General features: G+C 47.1%; 1 protein-coding gene across 3 annotated transcripts in view; it reads left to right on the forward strand.

Annotated features, from left to right (window-relative positions):
- The window catches only part of LOC137432291 (interferon regulatory factor 5), a 55,197-nt gene that overhangs the window by 15,816 nt on the left and 17,300 nt on the right, over positions 1-22,081 (forward strand). For all 3 annotated transcript variants that reach the window (XM_068124102.2, XM_078783001.1, XM_078783000.1), the window contains 6 exons: positions 4,088-4,256; positions 4,349-4,523; positions 5,544-5,656; positions 5,753-5,804; positions 7,076-7,300; positions 8,385-8,539. In XM_068124102.2, coding sequence (XP_067980203.1) covers positions 4,089-4,256; positions 4,349-4,523; positions 5,544-5,656; positions 5,753-5,804; positions 7,076-7,300; positions 8,385-8,539 — 888 coding nt within the window. In that variant the 5' untranslated portion in view covers position 4,088. The remainder of the gene's footprint in view (positions 1-4,087; positions 4,257-4,348; positions 4,524-5,543; positions 5,657-5,752; positions 5,805-7,075; positions 7,301-8,384; positions 8,540-22,081) is intronic.

The following is a 22,081-nucleotide window of genomic DNA, read 5'->3' on the forward strand; positions in this document are numbered from 1 at the left end:
GGGCATTGGGGATGCTGTATGGGGCAGCTTATGCACGTGGGCATTGGGGATGCTGTGTGGGGCAGCTTATGCACGTGGGCATTGGGGATGCTGTATGGGGCAGCTTATGCACGTGGGCATTGGGGATGCTGTATGGGGCAGCTTATGCACGTGGGCATTGGGGATGCTGTATGGGGCAGCTTATGCACGTGGGCATTGGGGATGCTGTATGGGGCAGCTTATGCACGTGGGCATTGGGGATGCTGTATGGGGCAGCTTATGCACGTGGGCATTGGGGATGCTGTGTGGGGCAGCTTATGCACGTGGGCATTGGGGATGCTGTATGGGGCAGCTTATGCACGTGGGCATTGGGGATGCTGTATGGGGCAGCTTATGCACGTGGGCATTGGGGATGCTGTATGGGGCAGCTTATGCACGTGGGCATTGGGGATGCTGTGTGGGGCAGCTTATGCACGTGGGCATTGGGGATGGTGGAAGGGGTAGCTTATGCACGTGGGCATTGGGGATGCTGTATGGGGCAGCTTATGCACGTGGGCATTGGGGATGCTGTGTGGGGTAGCTTATGCACGTGGGCATTGGGGATGCTGTGTGGGGCAGCTTATGCACGTGGGCATTGGGGATGCTGTGTGGGGTAGCTTATGCACGTGGGCATTGGGGATGCTGTGTGGGGCAGCTTATGCACGTGGGCATTGGGGATGCTGTGTGGGGTAGCTTATGCACGTGGGCATTGGGGATGCTGTGTGGGGCAGCTTATGCACGTGGGCATTGGGGATGGTGGAAGGGGTAGCTTATGCACGTGGGTATGGGGGGTGGTGTAAGGGGTAGCTTATGCACGTGGGCATTGGGGATGCTGTGTGGGGCAGCTTATGCACGTGGGTATTGGGGATGCTGTGTGGGGCAGCTTATGCACGTGGGTATTGGGGATGCTGTGTGGGGTAGCTTATGCACGTGGGTATTGGGGATGCTGTGTGGGGCAGCTTATGCACGTGGGCATTGGGGATGGTGGAAGGGGTAGCTTATGCACGTGGGTATGGGGGGTGGTGTAAGGGGTAGCTTATGCACGTGGGTATGGGGGGTGGTGTAAGGGGTAGCTTATGCACGTGGGCATTGGGGATGCTGTATGGGATAGCTTATGCACGTGGGCATTGGGGATGGTGGAAGGGGTAGCTTATGCACGTGGGCATTGGGGATGCTGTGTGGGGTAGCTTATGCACGTGGGCATTGGGGATGCTGTGTGGGGTAGCTTATGCACGTGGGCATTGGGGATGCTGTGTGGGGCAGCTTATGCACGTGGGCATTGGGGATGCTGTATGGGATAGCTTATGCACGTGGGCATTGGGGATGCTGTGTGGGGTAGCTTATGCACGTGGGCATTGGGGATGCTGTGTGGGGTAGCTTATGCACGTGGGCATTGGGGATGGTGTAAGGGGTAGCTTATGCACGTGGGCATGCTGTGTGGGGCAGCTTATGCACGTGGGCATTGGGGATGGTGTAAGGGGTAGCTTATGCACGTGGGCATTGGGGATGCTGTGTGGGGCAGCTTATGCACGTGGGCATTGGGGATGGTGGAAGGGGTAGCTTATGCACGTGGGCATTGGGGATGCTGTGTGTGGCAGCTTATGCACGTGGGCATTGGGGATGGTGTAAGGGGTAGCTTATGCATGTGGGGCCGTGGGCATTGGGGATGTTTTATGGGGTAGCTTATGCACGTGGGCATTGGAGATGCTGTGTGGGGTAGCTTATGTATGTGGGTATTTGGGATGTTGTATGGGGTAGCTTATGCATGTGGGCATTGGGGATGTTGTATTGGGTAGCTTATGCATGTGGGCATTGGGGATGTTGTATGGGGTAGCTTATGCATGTGTGTATTGGGGATGGTGTATTGGGTAGTTTATGCACGTGGGCATTGGGGATGCTGTGTGGGGTAGCTTATGCATGTGGGCACTGGAGATGGTGTATGGGGTAACTTATGCATGTGGGCATTGGGGATGCTGTATGGGGTAGCTTTTGCATGTGGGCATTTGGGGATGCTTTGTGGGGCAGCTTATGCATTTGGGCACTGGGGATGGTGTAAGGGGTAGCTTATGCACATTGGCATTGGGGATGGTGTATGGGGTAGCTTATGCATGCTGGCATTGGGGATGGTGCAGGGGGTAGCTTATGCATGTGGGCATTTAAAATGGGGTGGGGGTGGTGAATAGGGTAACATATTGTTATGTTTATGGGGGTAGGCAATGAAATACCTTCGTCCAGGTAGATGGTATAGGGTAGTGTGCTCCGTATGCCATGTATAAACCTTCCTGTAATTAAGGCAGGCCGGGATGTCACGTAAGGGTATATTTGTCTCCATGGCGAGGGGTGGAGCTATGCTAATTAGTTAGGGTATAAGGGTAAATTCCCTGTGTGTTAATTGCCTCTGTGGTTTTCCCTTTGTTCTTATAAAACACACACCACAGCCATGGGATGAGGACCTGAAATAAACCACACAATCGCCGACCGGATCCGGACATTCTACCTCTGACGCCACCCAGCCAAGTCATCTTGATGGGCATCAAGAAAGGCCGTGAGGTCACGCCCTGAAGAGCGATTGGTTGGAGAGATGCAATGGCGCAGCACGATTGGAGTGGGTGCGACGTCATCAAAGAACATTCTGGCACCATGGACAAGAAGGACACGTCCCACCATTTTCGCTCTCTCTTGCACTGGGTTTCATTGCGAGCAGTCGCACTTCCTGCTCTCTCTTGGTCCTGGCTTTCATCCTGTCACGGTCGCAGTTACACGCTCATTCTTGGTTCCGACATTCATTACGAGTAGACGCACTCTTGGTCCTGGTTTCCATCGCGAGCGGTCGCACTGCTCTCTCTGTTCCGGGCTACGCGAAAGGTGGATGCGACTCTCTCTCTCTCTCTTGGAGCTGGCTCGTGATGGTTGTGCTCCGTGCCGTGTGCGCCTGAGAAACCTCAGAGCTTGGTGGAGCGTGGAGCGGTCGGAGGAAGGAGTTTTGCCGCCGCTTCACGGCTCAGTGTGTCGTGTGGCGATTCATGCCATCCAGACCAGAGTTAAGTGCCGGCCGGAAGGAACATTATTTATTTTTACTTTCGTTTTCCCCTTCTGTTGTATATGAGTCCGTGTGGAGACGTCTCACTATAAGATTTATTTTACCTCAACATTCTTATTATCGTGTTGCATTTATTTTCATTAAACCTTTATTTGTTACATTTTCAAATCCGTGTCTGTCTTGTTTATCTGTCGTGGGTTCGAGGACGCCCAAGTGAAATCCATACAGGTAAGTCTTGTTAACCTACACCCCCGCGCATGTAAAATGCACCGCCATGGTTTGGGTGAACGCCTCGGAGTTAAAGCTCGGTTGGCCAGCCGTCATCCAAGGGTCTTTACCCCGGGACACGACAATATGCACGTATGATTTGGGGGTGGATTGAGAAGGTGTGAGATCTGTATTGTTTTTTTTAAATTTGATCTGTATTTGATTGATGTATATGATATGGATATGATTGATCTGTATTTTGTCTGTAATGTATACTGTCATACACTGGCTGTGATTATTTTATTTTTTCCCTGGAGCTATCAAGTAATATGTATTGTGAAGATCGTATGTTGAGGTTGTATATAGTGATTTGTCGTCACAACACAAATTTAATCATAGCGCTTACACGTGTCATTAGGAAAAAAAACTTTACACAGGTTTATTATAACGCTTCGGTGTCCAGGCGTCGAGTGAGTTTGTTCTTATACCCTGCCTGCATTTTTCCCGGACGTGATCGAGTAATATGTTTTCTGATTTTCATGCAGGAAATACGTAAATACATATTTCATTGAATTTCCCCGAGCAACGCCGGGTAGATCAGCTAGTGCATTATAAAAGGAGGTGATTGCAATGGAATATGATTGAGATGTTTAACATAATGAAGGCCATTGAAGGGTATATTCTATAGAGAATAAATGCAGAAGAGAAGGACACCGACAGGACCAAGGGTCATGGAGTCATAGCTTGAGAGTGAATAAGAGGAGATGAGAGTTTGACAACACAACTCACTCATTATCTCAACGATAACACTTCTTCCCACAGCATGAGTGGCTCCAAGCACAAGCCTCGTCTGGGTCCCTGGCTCATCGAGCAGGTGAATAATGGACAATATGAAGGCTTGTACTGGCTTAACATGAACAAGATGCAGTTTCGAATGCCCTGGAACCAGACATCAAGACAGGACAGGAGTACCAGCCACTGCATATTCCAGGTAAAGGAACGACCTTTATTTATTTGCCAAAAGTGTATTTTGCCAAAAATGGTGATTGTCTCAGGTGTCATTACTTATTGTTTGTCTCCTAGGCATGGGCAATTGCTACACGTAAGTTCCAAGAGGGCATAGATGTACCAAATCCACCCAAGTGGAAGACCAACCTACGCTGCGCTCTCAACAAAAGTCAGGACTTTCAGATGGTTAAGGATTGTTCCAAGGACTCACCTCCCTTCAAAATATACAAGATCAAGCGATCAAGTGCAGGTGGGCAGTGCCGTGGCACACGGGCATTGTATTGATACAGGTGATACATATAAACATAGCAGGGTCGTATTCCGTCAGTGATGGAGCATAAGGTGTTATCGTAGTCTAGCTTTGCAACATGTTAAGTATCAACATTTGAGGTGCTGAGTCGAGGCCCTTATGTCTGCATTTGGTTTATCCATTGGTGTTGATTATTCAGTGCTGGCAGGATGGCCTCGATACACAAACTCATTTCTAAACTGTCTAGCCTGGGTTAGAATCTCAGCCCACCTATAAACTCTCATTCCGGCGTTTCAGTTAAAGCGATTCATCAATGTGTGCGCCATCCCTCGGATGGGCGTTAAACTTGGCATCCCATCTGTCGGCATTACTTGGTAGATGTTAAAGATCCGAGGGTGTCCTTTATGAGGAGTAGGTGAGTTATCACCTGCACCATGAACAAATTCCAAATTCCTGTCCTGACCTATAGAGGGAATTGTACCAGCGCCCCCCCCCCCCCCGGCCCCCTTCCGCACCCTCAGCCAAAGATGCCACTCCGCAGCCTTGAGCTCCATGCCGAATAGTAATAATAAGAAGTGTTGTGGGTTTTTTTCTTCTTCAAGAATACGGTTTTCGTGTCAGTTTCATCTTCACTCAAATTCCCTATACTTACATTTCTCCTTAATTTCCATTTTGCTTTTGCTAATAAATATTAGTTACATACACGTAGTTTGAATACAGAATGAGGTTCATATTCCAAGGTTAGATGATGGAGTTGTTTGCGATCTTTGCCGTCATGCTTCAGCTTTTTTGTTTGTCGGTTTCAGATTTTTTTTTCAGTCGCTGTTTTGCAATCCCCACTTGATTTTTGTGACTTGGTTTGTCATTTAGGGTTTCTTTTCTCTTCTCTTTATCCATCCAGTGTCTTGAGTGAAGGAACTTGTATTATACGCCCACGTCCTGTGTTCCCATGAAGCGTTTTAAACCTTGTGCAGTAATTTCTGATCAGAAAGTTCACAGACTTTGTTCCTTTCTTGCTAGATGGTGGGCCAGTTTGCGACGAGGATGACATGGAGATGGAATGTACTGACCAGGAAAGCAGTCCTGAGCTGATTCCTCCAGGTTTCGAAAACAGCATCTCTCCACAGCAGATGGTACATCTCTCCTTATAGATCATGGTGCCAGTTGTTTTGATGGCTTTGGGAGCCATGAGCCGTCCTGTAACAATTTATTATGTTTATAACCATCAGGATCGCTTGTACAACCTGGATTCTCTGACCTTGATCGACAGAAATAACGTGGGTAAGTCAAAGCATCAGGACAGCTGTTCCAAAATGCCAGGTGTGTGTGTGTTTGTGTGTGTGTGTGTGTGTGTGTGTGTGTTTTACATTGATCCAAGGCTCATGGAGGAACTTATACATACATCACATGCAGATCAAAGACATAAGTGTGCTTTTACATTCATTACATGGACATTAAGACACAATGGACAAACATGTGGGATTTGACCTCAGGGTTCCTTGCATCATGAGCCAGGTTCAGACAGGAACACTTACAAGCCAATCTGATTCCTTCCACATGTGACTCGTGAAATAAGTCATTACGCTGCGCTCGCAAAGCGAAAAGCAGGGTTAGACATTCGGTTGTGTCCGTACGTGTGGTGTACATGTGGCGTGTCTGCATTTTTAAATTTCATTTTCTCGGCAACCGTTGCACCGATCACAAAATTTCACCATAGGAGTTCCTCCGCCTGTACAATTTTTTAATTCATAATTGTGACATCATAGGTCACATGGTACGGATGCCATCTTGGAAAAATGTTGCACCTCTATATCTTCAAAACCAGTCAATGGAAAAAAAATTGAAACATGGCTCATTGGCAAGTACTCCCGATTGGGAATAAGATATGTTGATGATGATGTCACATCGGTGCCTTCATTATGACGTCATAATTCAACAAGTACAACGCCTGATCTGATCAGTATGAGGAAAAAAAATTCCTCTGCAACTGTTAGTCCGATAGACACGAAATTTTCACAATATGAGCAGCTCCTCCTGTAGAATTTTATAATGATAATTATGATGTCATCTTGGAAAAATCAAAAAAAGGTTGCACCTCTATATCTCTGAAACCGCTCTATGGAAAAACCTGAAGCATGGCTCATTGTCAAGTACTCCCCTTGGGGAATAGAGTTGGCTCGCACCAAGTTGACTGCGCAGCGTAAGTATTCTATGAATACCATCTAGTTGATAATGTAGTACCCTCTCCCCTCAGCTGTCCATTAAGGTTCAGTTCCTGACGATTTTAATGCAATAAAAACCATAGCGCAATGCAGCGCTTGCAAGGGTGGGTGGAGGGGTACATTGCAAAGCACCTTAAAAAAGCACCTACTATCAGTGTACTTTCATGTGAATTACATGTGACCTACTTAACGACACGTCTCCTATCGGATGCACGATGCAATATGTAACAAAGAATGACTGCGTACTGTAGAATTCCTGAGCAGATTAACATTTTGTGTACGGTAAGTACCACCAGCTGAACCTTTGCATGGTTGTCCTACCTATTTCAGGAAGCAATCACTGCCTGGCATCCTGGGAACCAGAGAGTATTATGTACCCAGCACAAGCTCCTTCCCCTGTCATATTGCCCGAGATGGGATCCGATTGTCCATTAGTTCTGCCCAATTCCTTTCCCATGCAGCAGCAGCAGCCGCTGCTACTTGCTCAGGCAATGCCACAGGTTGTACCAACTGGAAGTTTTCTTGAAGACTTTCCTCCACCCACTATGCCTCCAGGTATGAATATTTCTGGACCTACTGCACTTTAAGTCTGGTGTTGGCTTAGCGGTTAGGGTGCCGGCTTGGGATCAGAGGATCCTGGGTTCGAATCCCGGTCGATCGCTGAATTAACACCAGGGGGGTTGACTCAGCCTGTCATCCTTCCGAGGTCGGCAAATTGAGTACCAGCTTGCTGGGATGAATGATCCCGGTGTGTACCCCGGTTTAGAATAGGTACACCGTATCCCTGCGCATCGTAAGAGGCGACCAAGGGTTGGCGCCAGGAAGGGCATCCGGCCATAAAAACATTGCCTCAAACAGGGAACCATGATTGTCATGGGACCCGCAAGGCTAACCCCCGCTCTAGCGGGGAAAATGGCCTTAAAACGATCATTCTACTGCACTTTAAGGCCAAAATATATTAACATAGTTTCATATAGAGAGTAGGCAAATTGATCTAGCTGCCCATTTTTTTTTACCTTTGTGCTTGGAAAACATTTTTCTTGTTTCACTCCCCAGCTACTTCTGCTGATTTTCTCTGGTTATAAATATTTGTGACTTCTGGAAATTGTGGATAGCAGTAGTAATTTGACTGCAAACAATTGTTAACTAGAATGGCACTCGGTAGAGTGCACACCTTTGCCAGGCTAAACAGTTTATGCTTTGTATACCACTGATAGGCCGGATCTGGATCCGGACCTTAACCCAAAGCTAATGGACTTGTTTGTGTCAACTACTCAACTCACCCACAAAATTTAGTCATGACTCGTCCACAAATTTTTGAAATATCAATATATCGTGCTATACATATCGGTTTTGGCCCTATCCCTCAATGGTGAATAAAAATTTTAAAATATATTATCCAGATACAGATCTTCACCGACATCTCATCCATTCGGCCTTGTCATACATCCAACCTGTCCACCAAGTTTCATCTGAATCCGTCCATAACGTTTTGAAATATCCTGCTCACAGGCATTACAGACAGGGGTGAAAACAAAACCTCTGTCTACCTTCGGTGACAGAGGTAATTAAATCCAAGTTCTAGTTTTGGTACATCCCAGCACCTTGGGCACCAATCTCACAGCCAGTAATCCCACAGGAAGTGAACTGGAGATCACGGTGGAGTATCGTGGCTGCCGCGTGCTCAATACCGTCTTGCCACGAGAGCAAGATGGCTGTCGCCTGTACAATGGCTCTCTGCTGCCTCATAATAGTCTACATTGTGGTATCCTAGGTCCACAGTCCTACCAACAGGTGAGCATGATGAAGTACTATCATGTAGCTCTTAACCTTCTTCACAGTCCTTTTAAGCAATGTGATAATAAACCCGTGTTGGTGCACCCCACTACTTATTAATTGCACTGTGGAGTACACCAATCTTTTGTAGGGAAGTTGTGGTCATTTACATTTTACAGAAGTGAGGCAGGGGGTGGGTTGGGGCATCATAAAGTTATTTAGCTAACATGCTTGTCAAGGAGCCTGAAGCTCCACAACTTTTGTGTGAGAAGCATCAAACACCTTTGTTAACAACAACTAAAGGTCGAACAATATGCGTTTTGGCATCAGCCGAGGAGCGGTCTCGATGCATACATCAGAGTTAGGATGAGGCCTACGCCGTGCATAGTTAAAGTGGTTTCATTTAGGCATTCTCACATAGATGCATATGGCTCCAAATAGATATAGGCTTATGGAAGAACGAAAATGGAGTAGTGGCACAAGTAGATGCAATGAGCGAGGGGATGGATGAACAGAAGAGAAGACAGGGGAAAAAAACAGTGACTTATTTGCCAGGAGCTTGGGTTGGAGGAGGGGTAAATGTGTGGAAAAGATCAACTTGGATCAACTAGGCTAGGAAAAGATCACAAAGTTATGAAATTCCCAAAATCCAGGTTCTCTGCTCACCTCTACTCATTTATTCCTCTTTTTTCCACCCGTGGAACCAACTTTTGCATTCTCTTCAATCTCATCCTTCCCTCCAGGTCTTCAAGACAGCTGTCCAACACCATCTCAGATCATCCCCAATCTAAACCCTTGATTTTTGTTTACCCTTATAACCACCACCCCAATCCCTCACCCCACCCCAAGCCCTCCTCCAAAATTTCCAGTTTTCCCTCCTGAGAGTTTCCTTCTGTATCCAAAGTGTCCACACCATGCATCCTCTCCGACCACCATTCTTCTCCACACCAACTGTTTGTCCGCCTCCCTCTGTCTTGACCTTCGGCTCTGCTGTTGGTTTCGCCCCCCCCCCCCCCCCCCACCCTCTCTACTGTTCATTTTGTCCTGTTGCATCCTGAGCCCTTCAGTGCACTAGCTCTTCCATGAGTACTAATCCTGCATGTACTAAATTATAAGTCCCATAGCAACAATAACTAGAACCACTTGGTGGAGTGCATACCTCCGCCAGGATGAACATTTTACGTTTCATATCCCACTGATAGGCCGAACTTGCATCCTGACCTGAACCAAAATATAATCAGCTTGTTGTTTTCACCTAGCCAACTCATCCAACAAGTTTCGTATGAATCTGTCCATAGCTTTTTGAGACATCATGCTATATATCGTTTTTGGCCCTATCTCTCAATGGCGAAGAATCACTTTAAAATTTTAAATAATTCTCATATCCAGATCCAGAACTTCACTAAAATCGAATCAATTCGTCCTTGTCCCACTCCAAACCCGTCCACCAAGTTTCGTCCAAATCTGTCCACAACTTATTGAGATATCCTGCTCACAGGCATACAAACAGACTGGTAGACAAACAGGGGTGAAAAAACATAACTTCCATCCACCTTTGGTGGTGGTAGTAATTACTGCATCAACCATTTCAATCCATTAATAATAATAATAATAAATCACCAGAAAACACACAAATTATCAAAATACACATCAAATTACACAAATTATTAAATTACACAAATTATCAAAATACACATCAAATTACACAAATTATCAAAATACACAAATTATCAAGTTGTATAAATTACCAAAATTCACATTATCAAAACACACAAATTAATCAAATTACACAAATTATCAAAATACAGCACACAAATTATTAAAATACACAAATTATCAAATTACACAAATTATCAAAATACCGTATACAAATGATCAAATTGCACAAATGATCAAATTACACAAATTATCAAAATACACAAATTATTAAAATACACAAATGATCAAATAACACAAATTATCAAAAAATATATCAAACTACACAAATCAAAATGCACATATCAAATTACACATTAGAAAATTACACAAATTACACAATTCAAATTGCACAAATTATCTAAACTAGGGCATTGCCCGTACGTGGGTGCCCGTTCCTTGCCAAAAAAAAAAAAAAAACGCTACCCGTACGCTCTACCCCGCCCGTACGCCCGTAAACAAAAAAAACAACGCTCTTCGCTTCCGCCCTTCGCTCTGACTGAATTGGGAGAAATAATGCGCATAAGAAATCGAATTACGTACCGTAATGGCGGTCAGCTCGTAACGCGCTCAGCTCCGCTCGTCTCACATCGGCCACGCCTACGCAACAAAGCGTTCTGTGATTGGCTGCCGGAAGTGAAGTCTTCACTGTCCGGAAGTTCGCAAATCGCAGTTACGATGAATCGTTTTAATTTAATCGCAGTTTGAATTCGTTTTAAAACATAGTTTAACGGCAACATAGTTTTCCAACGTGAAATAAATGAATACGCTGTCAAATGTGCCGTCCGAGGCAGAGTCTGATCGCCACGTTCGGCACACGTGATAGCTCGCTGCTCTCTGATTGGTTGAAGCGTTTTTTGGACATAGCTCGGTAAGTACTTCTCCGATTAATTTAAAACCTTGAAAAGGCACATCCTCGGGTCCCCAGCAATATACCTGGCAAGTTTCAAGTATATCGGACCCGTGGTTGTCGAGAAACAGCGGTCACAGACACACAGACACACAGACACACAGACACACAGACACACAGACACACAGAGATTGCTGGAATTATAGATAGATACACAAATGATCAAATAACACAAATAACCAAATATATATATCAAAATACACAAATCAAAATGCAATATACGCAATTTGGCATCTGTCTGTCTGTCTGATTATTTTTTTGATCGCGATACATTCCGTCGTTACTGATCCAGTCTCAACCAAACTTGGCAGGATTTGTATACTGAATCGAGGCTCGTGAAAGAGCTGACATTTACTTCACAAACAATTCAACCAGACAAACAAAATATATAAAAAGAGGGAGCGGAAGACAAGAGAAGGGGAAGCACACAAACACTTGAGAGCACACAACATTTAAGAGCAGGGAGATGTGTGAGAGGGAGAGGGCTTGGGGGGAGGAGGCGTGGGAACGGGGGGGGGGGGGGGGAAGGATGGGGGGGGAGGATGACTAAGGGTTACACAATGAAGGTTGTCGCGTATTCATTTGCCCCCCTCCCCAAGGGGATTTTCTCCCCCGAGCAGGTTTTCCCTGCCATTGCCGTCAATGGGGTTGCATGTTGAGGTGTATATCGATGTTAAGTTAGCTTTATCGTGGCGTTTTTCCAAGGCCGCTTCTAATAATAAAACTAATGATAATATTAATAGTATAATATTAATATTATTACCAAACAATATTAATACCATTAATATCCCACCTCTCCAAGGGGTTTTTCCTCCTTGAACAAACGTCGAGTCAACGTTTATAAATAGCTTATCATGGCGTTTTCGTGGGAGCAACGGCTCAACGGCCTCACAAACACGTATGATTAGCTTTTTATAGTCGCTAATGCTGTTTATAATACTCAATTAAGAGATTTGGAGGAATCCAGACATCCGTGAGGTAAGTTTTACTTACAGAACTGAGCAAAGATCTACGGTACTTTATATACCCCACATGGGTTGGGTTAATAACATGGCCCTTCCTGCCGCTAGCGTGGCGTTTTTCGTAGCGAACTTTTGAAACTCGCTCCTTCTGTTTAACAGGAAACTGAAAAGAAACATACAAAGGGGCGCCAATTTGATTTATACACCTGCATGAAGAAGTAAATGTATTTTATTTGCCAGATGTATGGCGCCCCTTTATATGAACTTTTCTAGACCATTACCTGGTTCCTCCTCAGAACACAAGGGTAGTCCAGCATGCACACGAGATTTTTTGAATGCCCCTTATTTTGTATTGTTTGGCATTTTCTATAAGCTATGGAATGTCCCTTCTTTTCTACACTTTGCCACATGGCACATCCCATATAAAAGGGCCTTTTCTATGCCCCTGGCATTTCTCACAAGATACATTTTTAATACGAACAAAATGCATTTGTTCATCGTCCAAGACTTTATTCAAGATGATATAAAAGACTTGAAAAAGTAAGGGGAAAAATATTCAACGCAGACAGGATTTGAACCCACAATCCCCAGCTTGGGAGTCCTGATGTTTTATCCATTAGGCCATTGAGCCAGGATGTTAGAATTTAAAAACAAGACCGAAAGTCTAACAGCGGCGCAGCCAGACTTGTTTGATACTTCAGTTGAAGATAGACGTAATGACGTAGCGTGACACAAAACTGCCACTACTGTAATATACAGAAGATATATTTTAACCTCTAGTAACTTTGCAGTCACTACGATGGGATTAATGTTACGATTACATTTATTATAATAGTAACGTTACGTTATCATTATTACGAAAATATTACTATTTAAAAAACCGAGGCTAATTCCTTTCTCCCGCGGTTAGCCGGTTACACCGCTTATCATCGATTCATGAACCATACATCGCTTCAATCCATTAACTTTCCCTTCCCAACATTGGGATTAAAGTGTTGTGGTTATATTTACTATATTATTATTATTATTATTACGAAAACGATACTACTGAAATGATACACTACTGTATTAAGAAACCTGGGCTTAATTTGTCCGAAGCGGTCCGAAGGTGAGACATAAAGCCTAAGGCCATTTTGTTGGAAGACCTGTAATGCCTATGCTTTCGATATTTGATGGTCATTTTAACAATCGGTTTGTTTGTGTTTTACACTGAATGAAAAACGTAAAGGTAGAGCATGGCGATTGTGATATATGACAGGTTCGACAATATGTTCGGCCTGAACGAAATTGGAATTAAAATGGCAGAGTGTGGAGAGTCAGGCGCCGTACCGCCGTAATGACAACATACGTAATCATCACCCTATCACATCATCACCCTGACATGTGACCAGATCCTCAGCTCTGATTGGTATACGTTTGAGGGGACATACGGCCAGACAAACACTGTTCTAGACGGCTTTGCTCTATGGACTACGCCGTAAAATATATTTTAAATGGGTATAAAGTGTGTTTATTATGTATATATATATATATATATATATATATATATATATATATACAGACTTGGCATTTAATATGGAATATATATTTTTTCTTGACGGGTTTACTTTCTGAACTCGGTATATCAATCTGGTGAGTTTCTTTTACGCTTCGGTGATTTCTTTGTTAAAAGAACCATGTCACTGATTGTCTGTCGCAGCAAGAAGTCAATAACAGGTTTATATCACAGGTGGTGTGACAAAACGTACAGACAGGTACATTTGACGATTGGCTTCACAATCGGGTATATAAGGGTTGTTGCGTTCTGTATTAGTGGAAAACAACTGCTGCACGTCTACAAAAGTTATTGCCGCTTCCCCTGGAGATGGTCCGTCAACTCGACAATGCTGTTTGTCATTTAGTGGTGGCTTTACGAAATTCCGGCATGAAACAGCGTGCTATTGCTTGGCAGTATGGCATCACTCAAGGTCAGGTGTCAAAGATCCTGAAACGAAATGCTCAGAGGGGTGTCCCTACTCCAATACCGAGGCCAGGACATCCCCGCAGAACCACAAGCAGGGATGATCGCCAGCTGCACCGGTTAGTCCGCAATGGCCGTACCAAGTCAGCTAATCGGCTCAGGGCTGAGTGGCAGCAACTGACAAATGTGCCTGTATTCAGAAGGCTAGTCGACCAACGACTGGTTCAAGCAGGCTATCGTGCCAGGCGTCCCCTGAGAAAGTCACGTCTGACCAGACAACACCGCCAGCGCCGATTGCAGTGGGCCAGAGAGCACCGTCAATGGCAGCCAGGACACTGGAATCACGTGATCTTCAGTGACGAATCTAGATTTCTGGTCTATCGTCAAGATGGCCGCGTCCGAGTGCGCAGACAAGTGCATGAAGCCTACAACGAAGATTGTATAGTGCCAAGAGTCCAAGCTGGAGGTGGTGGGGTGACCGTTTGGGCTGCTTTTCATGCAGGGGGCAAAACTGACCTGGTTGTTCTGAATGGAAACCTGAACCAGTTCAAGCACAGGGCCATTCTGGAAGAAACATTGCTTCCATTTGTTTGTGCGGCCTTTCGAGGAAACTTTGTCTTCCAAGATGACAATGCACGGCCTCATCGTGCTCGCATGATCCAGCACTTTCTTGCTGACCGTGGTGTAGAGCATATGGAGTGGCCTGCCATGTCCCCGGATATGAATCCGATAGAGAACTTGTGGGCAGAATTAACACGTCAAATCGACAACTTGGACCAGCAGCCTGCCTCTTTGCGTGAATTGCAGCAGGCTATTGTCACTGCATGGCAAGCGATTCCTGTCCAAACCTTGGAAAATCTCGTGAACAGCATGCCTCAACGTGTACATGCTCTCCTGAATGTTCGTGGGGGTTACACGAAGTACTGAACTGTAATTTTACTGTCCGTAATCCCAGTCGTAATTTAACTTTTGTTTTTGTTAAAAAATGTTTTGGCTAATGTGCAAAATAAAGAGATCCTTCTGGAAAACGCACAGAAGTTTAACACAGTACTGTCCGTGAATTGAGTTCGATATCAGTTTACATCACTTTCAAGGATCAATTTATTTGCTTCGAAATGTCAAATGTGGTTTTTGTTTCTTTTAAAGGTCACATTAACAAAATCTAGAATAATTTCAACATAATTCCAATGAACTTTTGGTTCCAAGTCATCTTGAAAAGTAAGTTCAGCCCCACAAAAAAAATATTCCATATTAAATGCCAAGTCTGTATATATATATTGTTGCGAATATGGAATTTGGCCTCCATATCCGCTTGTAAATATTCCCCTATTTCCCCAATACTCCCCAACTATCCCCAATCCCCCATTCCCTAGTCCCATTGTCTGTAAACAACACTCTGTAGAACCGACCTTCCCCTTTTTCCCCCATTAAATGTCGTGCCCAGGTCCACCGCATCTCACGTAGACAACTTTCGGACATCTTGCTAGTTATTCTTAGTCTATGTCAGTTAAGGACTCGTTTCCATTAATTCCGACTCTTCGTTGCACCAGAATGTGATTATATGGCACCAGTAGTGAGTTTAGGACCTTCCCATGCCTCCTCCCGTCTTCTTCCCCAAACAACAACAACAACAACAACAACTACAACTACAACAACAATTACAACAACAACTACAACAACGGCGCTGCGCGGAGGAGTGTGCGTCCTCACACCGGCTCGGTTAGCCGCCATTGACGATGCGCTCCGACGGGGTTACCACGAAGGGGCTCCTTGTCAGCCCCTCGTCAAGGGCGGAGCCGGTAACCCCCCCCCCCCAGCACGCACCCAATGAGAAGCAACGTGCCGATTCCATCTGGGGCGGAGCTAACGAGCCGAGGGCGTGTCACTCCCCGCCGGATATACGCGGCCACGTACCGGACGTGACGAGAGATGCGCCCCGAGCTTGAAGAGGAAGTACCAGTCGTGACCTCCGAGCGCTGTGACCTCCCTGCATCTACTGGACCGTACAGTACCCTTTCCTTGAGCCAAGAGTGCACCTTGAGCCATCGATACCCGCTTTCCTTGCCATCAATCCCCGTGTGAGTCAGCCTTTTGTCCCGTTTATCTGTCGTCTGTTGGGGTTAATATAAGACCGTAATTAAGTGCCTATCTTACTATGCTGTACCTCTCATCCCTGTAATCTGACCTTCCGCCCTAATATAATCTCCTCCGGAGGTCTTGAGAACCGTATCCCTGGTGTCGTGTCATTTGAATCCCAGCCGTGTGTCTTTTCCTTCATTGATTTAGCATAGCGCGATTAGTCAACGTTCGGGTATAATCGGGTAACTTGTGCAGACGTGGTCATACCAAACCGCTCGGTAAATAACATCTAAGCCGCGTCTGTAACAATTGGTGTCGAGGAGTGGAATTCGAACCCGGGACTAAATTTATTAGGCCCAAATTTGTAGTAGAATCGATTCGGAGCGCGTTTCCCGCGCGAAATTATAACGGCGAAATTTGATTTTGTGATACGAAAATAAAAACCCGAATTTTGAAAGTCGCGCTATGGCAGACCAAGACAGCTGGGGTCCGGTAGTGGAGAGTGAGGCAGGGTCGGTCCAGGACCAAATTGAGGGACGCGAGGAGAGCGAAGCAGTGAGGGTAGCAGGTTCGCAAAGTAGCACCGTCACGCACGAAGTAGCGGGCGCGCAAAATGGCGCCTCGCAGATGGCCACGGCGTCCACGCCCGCGACCGTGGCAGCGCCCCTGGTGGATTTGAACCTTTTTTTTATACAAATAAAGGCCCTTATGGCCCAGAATAGTGAGCGATTGGAGGGCCAAATGGGGGTAATGGGGAACCGGATGGATGCTCAGGGTGAGCGATTGGAGGGCCAAATGGGGGTAATGAGGGACGAAGCGAGGGCTCAGAGTGAGCAATTGGGGGTAATGGGAAACCAAATGGGGGTAATGAGGGACGAAGCGAGGGGTACTGGTGAGGGATTAGACAATAATCTTAAGGGATTAGACAATAATTTTAAGGGATTAGACGAGAAATTTGGGAAATTGGACAATAGATTAGGGGAAATACAGGAGGGGTTAACGGGGGTAGAAAATAGAATGGCTGCCCAGGAGAATCAGATAGAGGGAGTGAAAAATGGGTTAGAGGGGTTAGAAAACAGTATGGAAGGCAAATTGAGGGACATGAGGGACCAAGCGGAAAGGGAAGTTAACCAAATGGGGCAGCAGATAGAGGGGGTCAGAATGGGGGTAGAAACGAAATTGGATGCTCACAGGGAGGAAATGGAGCAGATGAGGGTGGCATCTGGGCAGGAGATGCAAGTGATGGGAGAGGAGATCAGAAGAGGTGTGAGTGAGGAGGTCGGAGGAGTGCGCGAGGAGGTGAGGCACTGTAAGGAGCGCATGGAGAAGGAGGTGAGAAAGGGGACTGTAAAGTTACAAGGGGGCATAGAGGACCTGACGCAGGAGGTGGAGCAGCTGACGGAGGGACAAAAAGGACTAACGGAGCAGGTTCAAAGGAACACTGCGGTATTAGGAGGGTTAAAAGCGACACAGAAAGAACTAAAAGATGACTTGGTAGCGACGAAGAGGGAATGTCAGATGGTACGTGAAGGACTGACAACGAGGTTGGACGAGGTGATAGAGGTAATGGAGACGACGGACCGGCAGGTGAGGACGCACATGGAAACGGTCAAGGTAGCCTTGGAGGACGAGCTTGAGGAGACGTACCGGGGAATAAAGGAGGTGAAGCAGAAATTAGAGGAAGTGGAAGAAGGGGTGAGCGAAATTAAGAAGCGACGGAGAGGGGATAAGAAGGAGATAAAGGAGGAGATAAAAGAATTGGTCCAAAGTCTGTGTTTGGATCGTGATGATGTGCTCATTAACCGGATGAGGGATTCGCAGGTGATGGAGGAGAAGCGAAGAGGAAGAGGACCCGGTGTAAGTGGTGACCAATATGGTCGTGCGTATGATGCGCCAGGGGATTTAATAAGCTTGGGGGTCGAGATGGACCCGGGTGTTCGTGAGAGGCCGTTGGTGAAGTGTGCGACAGGTCTGGTGTGCGAAAGAGGAGGTGTGCAAGAAAGTCCGACTCTGGGGTGTGTGAGGAAAAAGTGCGTGCCAAGGAGTGAGGGTGCTGGCGAGAATGAGTCGGTCGTAGCGCGTGTGCGAGGGGGCACATGGAAGCGCGGTGTGGTGAGTGTTACAGAGGGTGTAACGGGAGAGTGTGCGCGAGAAAGGTGTGTGACGGACAGGTGCATGAGGAAAGAGTGCGCTGTCAAGAGTAAGGGTGAGTGCGTTGTCAAGAATGGAGGTGAGAGTAGTGAGAGTGACAAAGGGAGTGAGTTGGTTGTGACAGGTGAGCGAGGGTGTACACCTGGGATGGAAGGATGCACGCCTGGAATGGTAGAGCGTGAGTGGGAATGCACGCTGGAGTTGGTGGTGAGGCACGTGGTTGGGTGTGCGAATGAGGGCACACCTGTGATTGTCACAGAGGAGGTGACCGAGGAGGGGGCGCGAAGCGGGGTATTGGTGAGGTGTGCGAGCAACGAATGTGTGCCAAAGTGTTCGGTGGTCAGGTGTGTGACCAAGGCTGTGAGTGGAATGGGTGTACCTGGGTGTGTAAGGAAAGGTACGAGGAGCATGGGCACGGCTGGATGTGTGAGCAAGGAACGGGCTGCGGGGTGTAAGCGTCCAGGTGAAGCATCGACGTTAGACGGGGTAGAGTTTAGAACGACTTATAGCCGAATCGGGCCCTCGGTGCGTGCTGGGCCTCGCTTTGAACGGCCGCGTCCGTGCTCCACTAGGCGGAGCGGGCGGCTGGATAAGAAGGGTCGTCATGGCGACCACTTTTTGTTGAGGCATTCCGGCAGGTCGAGATCGAGCCATTGGATGGCTCCACGCCGAGATGGTGCGTGGGATCTCGGCCCGGGTAAGCCCCCGTCCCTGCACCGAGTGCCGGACGCATCCAGCCGCTGGCACAGAACAACCCGCATTCATGGCTTGGCTTTACGAAGCCTGGCTTTGGACAGGAATTGGCGCACCGAGAGGCATTAGTGAGTAGACTGGGTGATGAGGTTAGTGTTTTGGACCCAAAATTAGGGAAAAACAAAATTTGATGATTGGCAAAGGATTGGCAGTAGTGATTGGCAGATGATGAGTAGGATTGGCAAATTTTTAATTTGTTGAAATTTGATGTGCCAAATTGGTAGTGAGAGACCCCCGATGTCGTGGGATGGCAAATCCACCAACCCTTCCCATGTGGGGGCAAAGGAGCAATAGCTTATGGGGTGTATGGCAGTGAAAACTAGCCCGGGTGGGTTAGGTTATATTGTAGGGATCTAGAAGAGATGACATTAGGTAACGTTAAGTTTAGTTAGTGACTGATACCTGTAGTGGGGACGCAGGTAGATTAGTGTGGATAATAATGACGTGGGAGCGCAATAGTTTAAAGGGACGACTGGGAAGCGCAAGTTTCAGAAGGGAGTAGTTAGCTGAGATGATGCCGTGTGTGTGAGGATGGAACAGGTGTGATTGCACAGGTGTGCAACTGGACAGGTGTGTGGAGCAGTGTGTGAGTAATGAGTGTTGTGGATCAGCGCGAATGCGCTTGGGGAGAGAAGGGTGCAGGTGGCACCAGGTGTGAGAGCACAGGTGTGCAAGTACAGGTGTGTGGAGAGAGTTGGAGTAAGTGGTACGGAGTGGTGTGCATGGTGCGAAGGTGTGGATGGGGGAAGAGTGGACCCCTTTCACGAGTACCCGGGGCGGGTAGTGTAAGTGTTAGGTAGAGGGTATAGGTAAATTGTGGTTGGAAATTGGCATTTGTGGTGCGGTTGCAGAATGGTGTTGTGAATGGGTGCATTAGTGTTGTGGAAATGGCTGGGCGTGTAGCCTGTTAGTGTGTGTAGTTGGTTGGGCACTCCACCACTGTGAGGATGTCGGCCAGGTGAGGCCGCAGGTGGGCTCTGGGAGCCGGTAGTTGTGAGTGGGTGCCTGAGGATCCCGGGTGTGGATCGGGCAGCCCAGTGCCAGAGAGGGCACCGAGTGGGGAGAGCGCCAGAGGGCCTTCCCCAGGTAGTTAGGTTAGGGTAAGGAGCAGGTAAGCTCGGAGGCAACTGCAGTGGTGGAGGTGTGCAGGTGGGTAGACCCGCTGGGAGAGGTACACGCCGCGGCCCAGAAATTGTGCGAGGGCACCGGGAGATGAATCGGGGGAGTGAGACCCCAAATTGAAAAGCACCACAGTTTGGCCAATGGGAATTGGTTTTTAGAACCCATAGTGTAAGAGGGCCAATGGTTTGGCCGGAGAAAGACCCCGGGTAGTGTAAAGTTGTTAAAGTCATTTAGGAGATAGTTAGGATTGATGAACCTGTCGCACCATACGCAGCCACTTGCCTGTGGTGATGATGATGACTCCACACCTGTGTTTTCTTTGTTTTGTTGCAGGAAATGAAATTGCTGTGTGGATTGGTGAGACGCATCACGACGTGGATGAGACATTGGGGTGATTCCATCTCTCCCTCCCTAGGAGGGACTGATGATGAATTGGTGATGGCAAATTATGATGTTGAGTTGGAGATGGCAAATTGTGATGAAAGTTGAAAATGGCAAATTTGATTGGTTAGGAGGGAGAGAAGACGAATTTGGTTTCTGGGAGGAACGGGGAAGACAGTAGGGACGTTTGTTGATTGGTAAAATAGATGTTTATGGGTAGTGTTGTGTTTTGTGGATACAGTAAGGGGTAAGGGAGGGGCCATGTAGGTTACCTGGTGGGGGGGGGGAGCGTACGGTAGGAACGTACCTGTCTCACCTGGTTCCCATGTGCCCCTAGTGTGCATTACCTTGTGTTGCGTGCACTTTTGCGCCCTTACCACCTTACTCACTTGTCTGCTTCTTTTGTCTCCCACCTCCGAGGATCTGGCTTTGGGGTAGAGAGAGAGGAGAGAGAGGTGCTGGCTACGCAGTTGTGGGCCTGCACTTTCGCTGCTTGCTGCTTGGATCGATACACCATATGGACCGCAATGTTTGTGGCCACCCACAATGGACCGCAGTTCTTATGCGGCCAAGCACCACCCATTGATGGACCTCTGGGTCAACGTGGCACCTATGCCAAACAGGTGAACCACTAATAGTTGGCCCCCTGACGGCCACAATATAGAAATGGACGCGGTTGGCGCCTTTCTTTATTTTTGAAAGAGGCAAGAAGGCCAAGTGCACCACACGAAGGCAAGACCAGCGGCAGAACATCGGCCGGCTGCGACACCACCGGTGATTTCTAAACACTTTATCGGTGCACCGGATGGTGCTCACTGTGTGATGGGGTGGTGCTTTTGGTGTTTGGAAAGGGTGCTCTGCACGTTATTAAAGGCCGTAGGCCACAGAGCACTCGTGGGTTGGTGTATCGATGCTGGCATGCGTGCTCTCTCTATGCATAACATCTGCATGTGTTCCTCCAGAAACAGGTCCTGGATCGTAGTGTAAATAGCAGCGTAGTCTTGTAAATAATGCTCCCTACCGGCTGTATGTTTAGTTTGCGAATTCTTTCCGGATTCGGTTATCCTGTGGGTGTGTTTCTGAGAGGAGAAGGGTGCAACGTCGCAGGGGGACATATTTACTCATTTGTGAATATCTGTAAAACTGTCGCACTCAGGGTAGAGTTAATAGTAGTGGGAACTACATCTGAGTGCCACACTAAACTAGGTAAAAATTTATCGGGTCGGGACGCCCCGAGGGTAGAGAAGGGTGCAATGTTGCGAATATGGAATTTGGCCTCCATATCCGCTTGTAAATATTCCCCTATTTCCCCAATACTCCCCAACTATCCCCAATCCCCCATTCCCTAGTCCCATTGTCTGTAAACAACACTCTGTAGAACCGACCTTCCCCTTTTTCCCCCATTAAATGTCGTGCCCAGGTCCACCGCATCTCACGTAGACAACTTTCGGACATCTTGCTAGTTATTCTTAGTCTATGTCAGTTAAGGACTCGTTTCCATTAATTCCGACTCTTCGTTGCACCAGAATGTGATTATATGGCACCAG

The sequence above is a fragment of the Myxine glutinosa genome, chromosome 8 (genome assembly GCF_964187855.1).
Source record: "Myxine glutinosa chromosome 8, kmMyxGlut1.1, whole genome shotgun sequence".
In the NCBI taxonomy this organism is placed as follows: Eukaryota; Metazoa; Chordata; class Myxini; order Myxiniformes; family Myxinidae; genus Myxine; species Myxine glutinosa.